This window comes from Morone saxatilis, unplaced genomic scaffold (assembly GCF_004916995.1).
Source record: "Morone saxatilis isolate NCDOM2014 unplaced genomic scaffold, NCSU_SB_2.0 Contig12, whole genome shotgun sequence".
NCBI classification, from domain to species: Eukaryota; Metazoa; Chordata; class Actinopteri; family Moronidae; genus Morone; species Morone saxatilis.
This window is the reverse complement of record NW_023339674.1, coordinates 8,649,950-8,660,575: the sequence shown is the minus strand read 5'-3', so window position 1 is coordinate 8,660,575 and position 10,626 is coordinate 8,649,950. Positions and strand designations below refer to the sequence as shown.

Sequence of the window (10,626 nt, the reverse complement as noted above, 5' to 3'; positions counted from 1 at the left end):
GCTGCAGCAAGGACTCAGCCTCCGTACATGGGTCGCCAACTCTACCTACTGAGCTAACCGGGCGCCAAGGACTGACACTTTTGTAATTCTAAAATATTATATAACATGGTTTGCCAGGAATGATGAAATGGCAAATACAGAAGGAAACTCTACGAATGATTCTGTAATTCCCAAAAGAATGCAGCAAGCACAATATGTACAGGAAGCGTTAGTACATCATCTTTCGACTAAGCTGCCACTAACATGTCCACCACCTCATCTCAATCATTAGGTCCTCCATAGCTCGGGCCTCCTCAGTCTCGCTGAAGCGGATGTGAAAATATCCAGGCGACTCCACCTGTTCCACCATGACTTCTACCAGCTCTCGGGCAGCATGACGTGTCGGCTGTTTGAGACGTTGACACTGCAGGGCGTCCAGAGGCACCTGAGGGCTGCAATGCACCTGAAGGGCGGGGTAGATCTCAGACATCTAAAGGTAGACAAATAAAAAGCAGTGTTACAGGGGCATTGATACCTACTTTTTAAGTGCAATGAAAATTCATAGTTTGCACTGGCATCACACCATTTGATACTCTCAGAACACAACATTTATATTTATGTCTCTACCTTAAAGACTGCATAGTAATGTAAAATAATCTGATGAAAAAGAAGTTGACTGACCATTTCATGTGTCTTGGAATTGTTTCTTGTCTGTAGCACCTCATTCTCATCATCTGCTGTGATATTATCAGCATCTCCTTCTGGTTCACCTTCCCAAGGAGACACTCCACAGCTGAAGTAGCTTGTAAATGGGGCCTTCATATCATCACCAAAACTCTCAGACTCCTTGGAGCCTACAAAATTAAAGAAAACTAATTTCATAACATTTACAGCTTTATTTACAGCAACATTAACCAGTGATAGCACTGGCTATAACCACCAAATGAATGGCCCATGTCTATTTTTTCATTCAAGTGGTTACCCATGTGGAACATCAAGTCTGATGATGGAAAGCAAATAATTCTTACAGTAATATAGTTCAAAATATGAAGTACCTGCCATTACACCTAATGGGGTAAACTAGGGTGATTGCTGGTATCTGAACACATACAAACCTGATTGTTTAATGCCACTGTCCTGTATGTCCATGACTATCCAGTGCAGTCCATCTTCATGCCCTGCAGGTTTCAGGTGGAAGATGTCACTCATGGCACTGACCAGTTCGGTGACACTGACAAAGCCGCTCTGTCGCAGTGGTAAGTCCTCACCAAACAGCCTCTGAGCAAAAACAAATAAAGCAGCACAGGCATGTGAGAGACAAAACCACAGCAGTGAAGACGATACATTTTCTTTAGCTGGATCTGGAAAGACTGAGTCCACTTCCTCAAATGAATTAGTGCTTCAAATTTGTTCAATTTGCTTGTAATTAGTCTTCAACTCTCATTTGAAACTATGAAGGTGCACTGCATTCGTTTTTTTTCCTCACCTTGTACTCAGAAGGAAGATCGTGCACTGACAATCCACCACTGCTCTGACCTACAACCTGCAGAGTCATGAACATATTATATTTCAATACAAGACTTGTAACCATGTTTCTTGGTTATTTTCTGCACCACAAAAATTCTTGCCATGAAAGCAAAGCACATTAGAGGCTAGTAGTCACTAGTATCTGCTTATAATCTAGCAGGAAGTCTGACCTTTCGTAGCTTGTCCTTCAGCTCCTGACTAATGGTGCCTGCAACTCCATTCTCAAGGATTTGATGGCGAAGCTCCTCCTCCAGCTGGTGTAGAATTTAAGTGGAAAGAACAAACATAATTGTACTTAAAAAACAAAAATGTGCATGGTCTCTTTTCCCCCTCAAATTCACATTCTCATGTCGTGTTCTAAGCATGACAAATTACAGGTCCAGGTACTCTGTTTTCTTCTTTAAAATAAGAACAAACCTTGAGAACACGTTTCTGAAAGAGCCGACCTTCTTGGCAGAACTCTGGGTTTGCCTCCTGGATTGACTCTTTATGGACAGGGCCCAAGGTAGTCACAGTAGAGGGCTTGCTCAGAGGACTCTGCTTCACTGGGACTTCAGTTGAAGAAAATCACCAAGGTATTTTAATCTGGATAACAATAATGCTACAAAATATCAGAGGCCCCTGCTCAGTGCTTTGCTGTGCAAAAGTCACAATAAATTCATTTTAATATATGGAGTTTCAACAGTGTATTCATTTGTCATTACTGACACACCTGGGGGAATTGTTGGTGTCTGAGCTCTGGTTTCTGGCCCTTTGGAGTCCAACTGGTCGGTTTTAGGTGACACTGGCTTTATTAGTCCAGTCCTCTTCAGTGAACTGACCGGTGTGAGCAGTGGCCTGGGCAGCATATGTTCCCTCAGGGTCAGAACTGAGCCCAGCCTGCCCTGCTGGATAAGGACCAGGTCCGCCGCTGCCTCCAGCATCTCTCCAGTGGAGTAAAAGCCATAGTTGTGGATACGCAGCGGGTGGCCGAAGCAGCGTAGATAGCACGCCTCCAGGTCAGACAACCGCAGTGGACCCTGGGAGAGAGGCTGCATCATTACTTGAAACAAGAAAACATTTGCAGTAACATAGCTAGGGGATTTTGTTAGAAAAACAAACCTATAAAAGCATATACAGAACAGTCAATCAGGCCTCTACGGTACTGTTCTGATTTAATGGGGTGTGTTTGTGTGCAGTGCATTGCAAAACAAAAACAAGAATTCATCATATTTGTCCAATTTCAAGGGGAAGGAGAGTTGGCGTAGGAAGTGTGATTCTGGTTGTCGATAGCTGTTAATTAAATAGCTGAAAAACATCAACAGACCCAAACAGTGCACCTCATTATGGAGGATAAACACAATGCCTATGTTGAGGAACAATGAATGTGAAAATAACTGCTTGTTTGCTAAACTAGAATTACTGCCTTGTGGTTGTATGCCTCCACCAATCAGTCAGGTTTACATTCACATCTGTCCAAACTCTTATAAGCAGTGAAGACTTTGAAGGAATTTAATGAAAGGAATTGAGTATATTTTGAGCTTGTGGTGGACTACAATGCAGTTTACAGTTTCAAGGTGGGCACCAAAGACCAGAGGCACCAACTCAGTATCTGACTTAATGTGAAATATGGTCACAATCTCCTCTTATGTTCCTGAGTTATGACCTTTCGGATATAAAATGTAATCACTTTATAATTTTATCCCATTAGAGTTTAGTTGTCAAATGTTCATAGGTTATGGATTCTTGAGTTATGGCCAAAACGTGTTTTGTAAAGTCACAGTGACCTTGACCTTTGACCAACAAATTCTATTAGGTCATCCTTGAGTCCAAGTGGACGTTTGTGTCAGACTGACTGAATTTCGACTTTTGAATTCCCTCCAGATGTTTCACAGATACCACGCCCACGAGTACTGGACACACGGAAAACATAACACCTCCAGCCACAGCTGATGATACACAGGACATGTTAAAGTCACACCTTGGAGAGCAGTAAGCGGAGCTGGGCCCTCAGCTGGGCGGGAAGAGCCGGAGGAGCCCGACCTCTTCTGGGAAGGACCAAGGATGGGGACTGGGAACAGTAGCGGAGCGAGAAGTAGCTGGTACCTCCCCTCCTGGTCTTCTTAGACGTGCGCTGATTAGCTACCAGCTCCTCGATGTTTCGGGTAGACTCGTCACTAATAGCTGTGATGGTGGACGTATAAAAGTTGTGATCATGAAGTATAAGAACTTTACATGTTTGAGAGGAATTATACATCAAACACTACTATACTTTTTATTATTTTTTTGCTTCATGTTTGACTGAAACAGTATTAAAACACAAATAAATGCTCAAAACAGACAAACCGATATTACCCTTCAAGAAGATGCAGCCATCTGCCCTGAAGTTAATTGAAACCACATCAGGTATCTCCTTCACCATATCCATAATGTTTCTGAAACCCAGGAGTTTCAGGGGCATGGGATGCCCCAACATGGTCATGTAGTCTCGCCTGAGCTGCTCAGGGTCCAAGCCCATCTTGGATGAAATGAGCAAGGAACGAACATCCTTCTTCAGCTTTGCCAAAACGTCTTCCTGGTTCATCTTGCCTGCGGACATCTGGAGAACACAGCAAGAGGAACAATGGAACAAAACGTACTGTACATCCTGAGAGTCAAGTGTGTCACCCATTGGTGTGTGGAGTACCGTTTTGAAGCCTCGAGTTTGGCAATATGGTCGTCGCCATGACAGTTTGTCGGAGCCAGCGGATGTGACGTACTGCGAGTTGATTGGCTGCGCAGTTCCGACTTGTCCGCAACAGGAAACAATGGCGGCACGCCTGGTCACACACAATCTCGTATTACAGCTACACAGTACACTAAAATATGTTTGTGAATAGATTTTAGGCGGAAAATAGGCAACGCAGTAACAGAATCTTGATTTATATTTGATCAGCACTGCCTAGTTTGATCTGAGTTTTGTGTGGTGCACAAGATGGACTTGTCAATCGACCAGGTAGACACGCCCAGAAGTATACCCTGCTTTATGATCTATTTCTCTCTAAATTGTAGCACAATTTACTAAATGAACATCATACTGTATGGAAGAAGACTTGCAACAGCGATAAACTCATTAGAAAAACGTTTACAGTGATAATGAATCAAGTGAGAAGTAGGGTTGTATCTCCATAAGATTGCATTATATTGGTTTTTATTGCAGCCAATGGAGCTGCCCCCTGCTGGCCATTACACAGAAGGCAGATTTAAGATGTGTCCATTATATATTCAGTCAATAGTTGAAGTCTGCAGTGTTGAAATAAAACTTACAAATACTAGAATATTAATTGCTTTGACTGCCAAAAGACGAGTTACTTTTTTTTTTTGTTCCAATACAAAATCATATGGTTGAACTTTTACAGTTTTTATAAATATAAATAAATGGACACAAATGTCAGCAGATGGCGGCAGTTGAGGTAATGGCGACAAATTCAGCCTTTTTCTCCTTCGGCCATCTTTAATCGTTAACGTGTCTTCACACATTTCACCATATTACAGGTGTTACCACAACGTCTGGAGGTAAAACGCCGAATTTACACCATAAAACGGAGGGTAAAAACACTAGCCAGCCAACACCACTGCCAATTACACATGACTCAACAGCTGAATTAACACCACTTAATAATAACGCAGTTAATGTGGACTCCCAATGAGGTAGTTAGCTGTCGCTGCGTACATTTTAAACAAATACATTATTTAAATACAGACCAGTCTTGTTTAAAAAAAAAAAAAAAATGTTGCAAAAAATACTGCAGACATACCTTTACTCCCTCAAAATCTTCAATATCTTCGCCGCATCCTCCAAGGATATCGGGACCTGTCGCTCTCTCTGCACACCTGGTAGCGAGCAGGCCACAAGCAACCGGTATCTTATGTCGTATTAATCGAAAAACCTCTGCTCAATACAGCTTAAAATAAATAAAAACAGAAAAGCTATTTCGTTTTCAGTTAGCTGCTTAACTAAGTAGGATAAACTCGGTTAACTTAGTAAGTTTGCCGTCGCAGCGCCGCGAACACAGATCGTTTGTTGTAGCAGTGATGATCCACTGTTTGCTCAAAGGGGAAATCAATACACTGACGATTGTGTTACAGGACAGGAGGGTGGCATGGAGGATTCAAGGTTGTAGCAGAAATAGGAGCTGATTTAAATGCAAAAAAAATCACATTTATTAATATTTGCTTGGGAAAGTTCCCAAATGAAGGTATTTAATTACTCAAAATAATCAAATTATTGTGGCAGATGTGTAAAGTAATAAATAAGCATATCTAAAGGTGGCAATCAAAGTCAGAAAATTGTTTTATTTCCAAATCTTCAGCCATTTCTCCAGTTGTATGTGTTTTTTTCATTGAACTTAAAGCATGTTAGTGAAGTTTAAAATGTGGCTATAGTAGATCATTACATTAATTTCTATTTTTTATTAATCTAAATTAATGTGATGAATTTGACAGCATTTGACACCAAACGAGGGGGGCAGCTGGGGGTGTCCAGGCATTTAAAAAAAAAAAAATCTGAACTGTAGAGCCACTATCCTTTCAACTGCCTTGGTTTGGACATAATTAATTTTCAGTTTAATTAAGGACACATTAGGGAGGATACTGTGTGTCATCTGTAAAAACAGAGAAAAACTTCATCAGCTCTTGGAAAAGGGGAGCCCTGAGTCTGCACATTCCCATTGAAGACACACTGTGACTCCCTCAGCTCCACTGACACATATTGCTCCATAGTAAACGCTGAATCCTGGCCACAACCCTCTCTGGGTGGCACTGGTATTACCAGGGAAAAAACACAATCCAAACAAATGGACCCAGAAACACAGAGATTTAGGGGTATAACTGTTTTAATTTAATATGTCTGCATGTTTTATATTTAATATGACATGCACTCAAATAGCTTGTTCTATACATAATTTACAGGATGCCCACTGGCTCCACCAACGTGTGGGCCATGTATACTTTTATGTAGTAGATATGCTACTGTGTTGTCTAACAATCATGTGAGAATTTTATAGTCAAAGATTGGGACATTTTTGAGTTTCCTGTGACAGAATCAAGAGCTTTCAAGACGCAACAGCTAAAAATATTGGATTGCGTAAAAAAGAATGAAAAACCTTATAGTGGAGCAATTTTTTTTTTTACCCATAAAGGACTTTTGGATAACAAGTAGCAAAGAATATTTTATATATAATAATAATAATAAATAATATTATAATTTATTTATACGTTTAAAACAACTACTGTTGACCAAAGTACACGATATAACAATGGCAAGCAAAAATTCCACCAAAGTAGTGATAAAAAAGACACATCTATATCAATAAAAATATATAAATATATATAAAAAATCAGCATTGTTATGTCTTTAAAATATGAATCTGAATCTTGGAAAAAGAAGAAATGAGATGGTCTTTATTTGCTTGAGATGAACAGCACATGAGAATTTGTGTTTTTCACATTATTATCTTAACATTTTATTTTATTCTAGTTTGCTGCTTTGATCACAGCTATTGCATATCCTGCTCACAAAGGTTCACTGACCTGAAATTATTTGAAAAACGGAGGTGGTAGGATGGTAAGTGGCACTCCCACTAGCGTCATACTCCCACAGTCCAACACTAAGTCTGACTTAGACGGCAACAGCACTAACTCCAGTTACAGACCTCTAAGCCAGAAGAAACAACTCACAGCAGTGAAAGTCACAAAATCTCTTCTCTGCTTTCACCTAAAAAGAAAACCCTCCACTAACCCATCAAGCAGAAACATCCCAACAGCCGCTTCTCTATGCAGAGCCTCCAGCCAGTATGGAGAAGTCCTCCGATGTCCACCCCAGTCACCCTCCAAGATCCAGAATGACACCCAGGAAGGAGAGGGAGAGGGGAGCCCTGGTGCCTCCCAGAAGTCACCGACAAAGACCATCGAAGACAGGCCGGGTCCCTGAGGCACCACCAGTGAGGAAAGAGAGGCTACAGAAGGAGAAGCCAGAGACAAACAAGGTGAAAGTGGAACAGGAGACAGAAATGAAGGTGCCATCCACTGTGGTTGACATCGACAATGTGAGAGAGGATGAGGTGAAGGAGGAGAACCTGGGGCTCCTGGAAGCAGCAGAGCAGGAGGACGGTAAGTCGAAGCCTGAAGAAAAGCCTGGTTCACTGTATATTCAGTGGAGGAAATATTAACAGTGGTTTTATTCTTTTTATGGGTTGTTTGATTTTTTTCTGTACGTGGAATTTTCTGAAAACAAATTACAGATAATAAAATAACCAGTAATGTAAATTCATGTATGTGATGATACAAATAAGGTCAATTATTAAAAAAATTACTCTCAATTCTATTTAATTTGAGTATCTTGGTTGGATTCCTTATACTTAAATACTGTTGATCTCTGCAGGTCTAAAGCGCAAGAACCTGGGAGTGTTTGAGTGGCTGCTGATGGTCTTCGTCTTGGTGCTGGTTCTCCTCTTCTTCCCTTTGTCCATCTGGTTCTGTGTAAAAGTACGATCTACAACACAATCTAATAGACCCTCTAGACTAACAAGTCTAATTTGCCATGGAAGGAGTTGGTAACCATCAAAGACTTTGTGTCATTCAAGTTTCATCTGAGACATTTTTCTTAATGGTCAAAATGCTGTTTCGACCTTTTCCACCTCCCATAGACGTAAAATATTTGGAGAAATAAGTGAATGTTGGGAATTCTTAACATGAAACTGGGCTTTTTAATCAAAAATGTGTCACATTGTAACAATACTTTCTGACTACACTGTTTGTTATTATATAAAAACATTGTTTAAAAGCTGACCTACTTGTGTGTTATATCAATTAGACACTCCAGTCTTCCACTTATATGGACTGACTGATGTCTCATATCCTTTTTGATTGACAGGTCGTGAGGGAACATGAGAGAGCTGTGATCTTCAGACTGGGTCACCTACTGCGTGGAAGACCCAGAGGACCAGGTTGTCACCAATTACTATAATCTTTAATTCTCATCTGTCAGTGGTGATTTGCTGACTAAACTGCTGACTTACCATTTCTGAGCATGTGTGTGAAGAAGCAGTATTTGAATTGTGTGATTGTTCAGCTATAGTCATACACACATAGCGAACAACTTGTTTTTGTCTGAGATATCTTGTTTCCTATCACACAGACGTAAGAGAAACATATTTTAAAAAACAGTTTATTTTAGAAATCTGTCTTTAGGTCAAACCCTTGTTCTCCCTCTATCCAGGCCTTCTTTTCTACCTCCCACTCCTAGATGTGTGTCACAAGGTCGACATCCGACTAAAAATGCTGAAGGTTCCTCCTCACACGGTACAAAATAAGCAAAAACACAACCGACATATTCAAATTTAGCTCTATATGTAAAAATTATTATGAACGAACTGTCTACTTTATATGCACTTTGCTTTCTCTGAACGTACATCGTAAATCTTTCATAGCCCATAAAGGGATCAGACTTATTTGTCACTGGCTAGTAAACTTCAACAGCCACTTCCATTATAGTACATTCACAGAAGTTTACATTAAAGTGTTCTGAACTATTTTACCTAATTTACCAGAGAGTGGAAGGATTTTATTGCATCAGATTGCTGACTGACATTTTCCTCATATGTCTGTACCCAGGTGGTGACAAAGGACTTGGTGAGGCCAGAGCTGAGTGCAGTGTGTTATTACCAGATAGAGAATGTGGCTTTATGCAGTGCAGCTCTGTCTCATCTAACCCCAGTGCTGCAGACTCTGGTCCAGGCAGTGATCAGAGACATTCTCGCCCAACACACATTCAGCCATATCCTGCTGCACCGGAGGAACATCGGACAGAAGATACAAGCAGGCGTCGACTCTGTTGCTTGCCGCTGGGGCATCAAGGTGGAGAGAGCAGACATGTAAGACTGGTTATTTGTTGTAATTTATCTTTTTTGGATGAGCCTTCCTCAGCTGCGCCTGTGGCAGTAATCGATTCTGGTCTACCATTTGTTACTGTGGGTGTAAACTGACCTTGGTTCCTCTCCTTCACTGGGTGACCGTGGGTTTCTGTTGAACACTATGGCAAAAAAGTAGCTGCGGGTAGAAGCTCTTGCACTTTGATTTTGAGGGCCTGACCTCAAAACTAGCTGTTAAAAGCTGATACTTTAAATGGCTCAAGAGATTAAAGAGGATTATTGAAAAAGAAACATCATCTCAAAAGAAAAATAAGCTGATTTACAAAAGGGTGGCATTGCCTCTGAAAAATGCATCGCTGTCTGTGTGCAAAGGATTTTTCCTCTGCATGCAGTGATTTTTCCAGGTAAACAGCAACGAGGAATGTAGAGATTTGTAGCGTGCTGCAATCTTTTACTGCTGACCAGGCTTGTGTTTGATTTTCTGTCAGAGACGAGCTCAGTTTTCCTGTGGAGTTACAGCAGAATCTGGCTGCTGAGGCTGAGGCCAAGAGACAACACCAGGTCAGGGTGAGTAACTTTACCAGCTTTTAAAAATCTAATGTTTATCATTTAATATTTGAATGCTTGTTTTTTGCATTTTTAAAGTGTATGGCTCACAGATTTTCAGCATTATTTGTAAAACTTTTGGAATATAGGTAGAATAAGTAAGAAGTTGAACTATACTTAAAATAGCTGTTGTATAACTTTGGCAAATCCTACTGTAGTGGTAGTATACTGTAAAAGACAGCAGCTGACAGCAAAGAAAGCCAGTGGCTAATCTCTGTTCCAACACCTTGCAATGCACTGTTTCCATTTCAAACCATTTTGCTGTTTTTCTAGCCCAGAGCATAAGTTTGGTTTAGTCTGCAAAACAATGGGTCTTTAGTCCTGCCAAAGTTTAATTCTGCATTTTCTGCAGAAATGTGTTTCAAACAGCAGTCCTTCTCTCCTCCAGGCAAAAGCAGCAGAAGGGGAGAGAGATGCATGGGAGGGGTTCAGGGCTTCCCTCCGTCTCCTCCATCCTGCCCTGGTCCTTCCACTCCCCCCAGATCTCCTCAGTGTGACCCCTGACCTTTCATCCTTACCACCCCCTCCTCCTCCTGCTATAGAAGGAGAGGGAGGGATGACAGAGACAGACTCGCCAATGATGTGACAGACTGTTATAAAATGAATAATTATTATAATATTCATA

The 10,626-nt window shown here is 41.0% G+C and overlaps 2 protein-coding genes across 2 annotated transcripts in view; one reads left to right on the top strand and one right to left on the bottom strand.

Moving 5' to 3' along the window:
• Positions 1-5,589, bottom strand: part of tdrd5 (tudor domain containing 5) — a 9,929-nt gene extending 4,340 nt beyond the window's left edge. Inside the window, exons 1-10 of the mRNA XM_035652849.1 lie at positions 5,283-5,589; positions 3,841-4,084; positions 3,467-3,669; positions 2,219-2,525; positions 1,924-2,057; positions 1,677-1,760; positions 1,466-1,522; positions 1,095-1,257; positions 661-833; positions 255-469 (exon numbers count right to left, since the gene is read on the bottom strand). Coding sequence (XP_035508742.1) covers positions 255-469; positions 661-833; positions 1,095-1,257; positions 1,466-1,522; positions 1,677-1,760; positions 1,924-2,057; positions 2,219-2,525; positions 3,467-3,669; positions 3,841-4,084 — 1,580 coding nt within the window. The 5' untranslated portion in view covers positions 5,283-5,589. The remainder of the gene's footprint in view (positions 1-254; positions 470-660; positions 834-1,094; positions 1,258-1,465; positions 1,523-1,676; positions 1,761-1,923; positions 2,058-2,218; positions 2,526-3,466; positions 3,670-3,840; positions 4,085-5,282) is intronic.
• Positions 5,590-7,191: 1,602 nt separating this feature from the next.
• nphs2 (NPHS2 stomatin family member, podocin) lies at positions 7,192-10,595 on the top strand. Its single transcript, XM_035653841.1, has 7 exons — positions 7,192-7,635; positions 7,907-8,010; positions 8,399-8,471; positions 8,744-8,826; positions 9,139-9,398; positions 9,884-9,962; positions 10,390-10,595. The coding sequence occupies exons 1-7, from the start codon at positions 7,320-7,322 to the stop codon at positions 10,585-10,587; spliced, it is 1,113 nt and encodes a 370-aa protein (XP_035509734.1). The 5' UTR covers positions 7,192-7,319; the 3' UTR covers positions 10,588-10,595.
• The last annotated feature ends 31 nt before the right edge of the window (positions 10,596-10,626 follow it).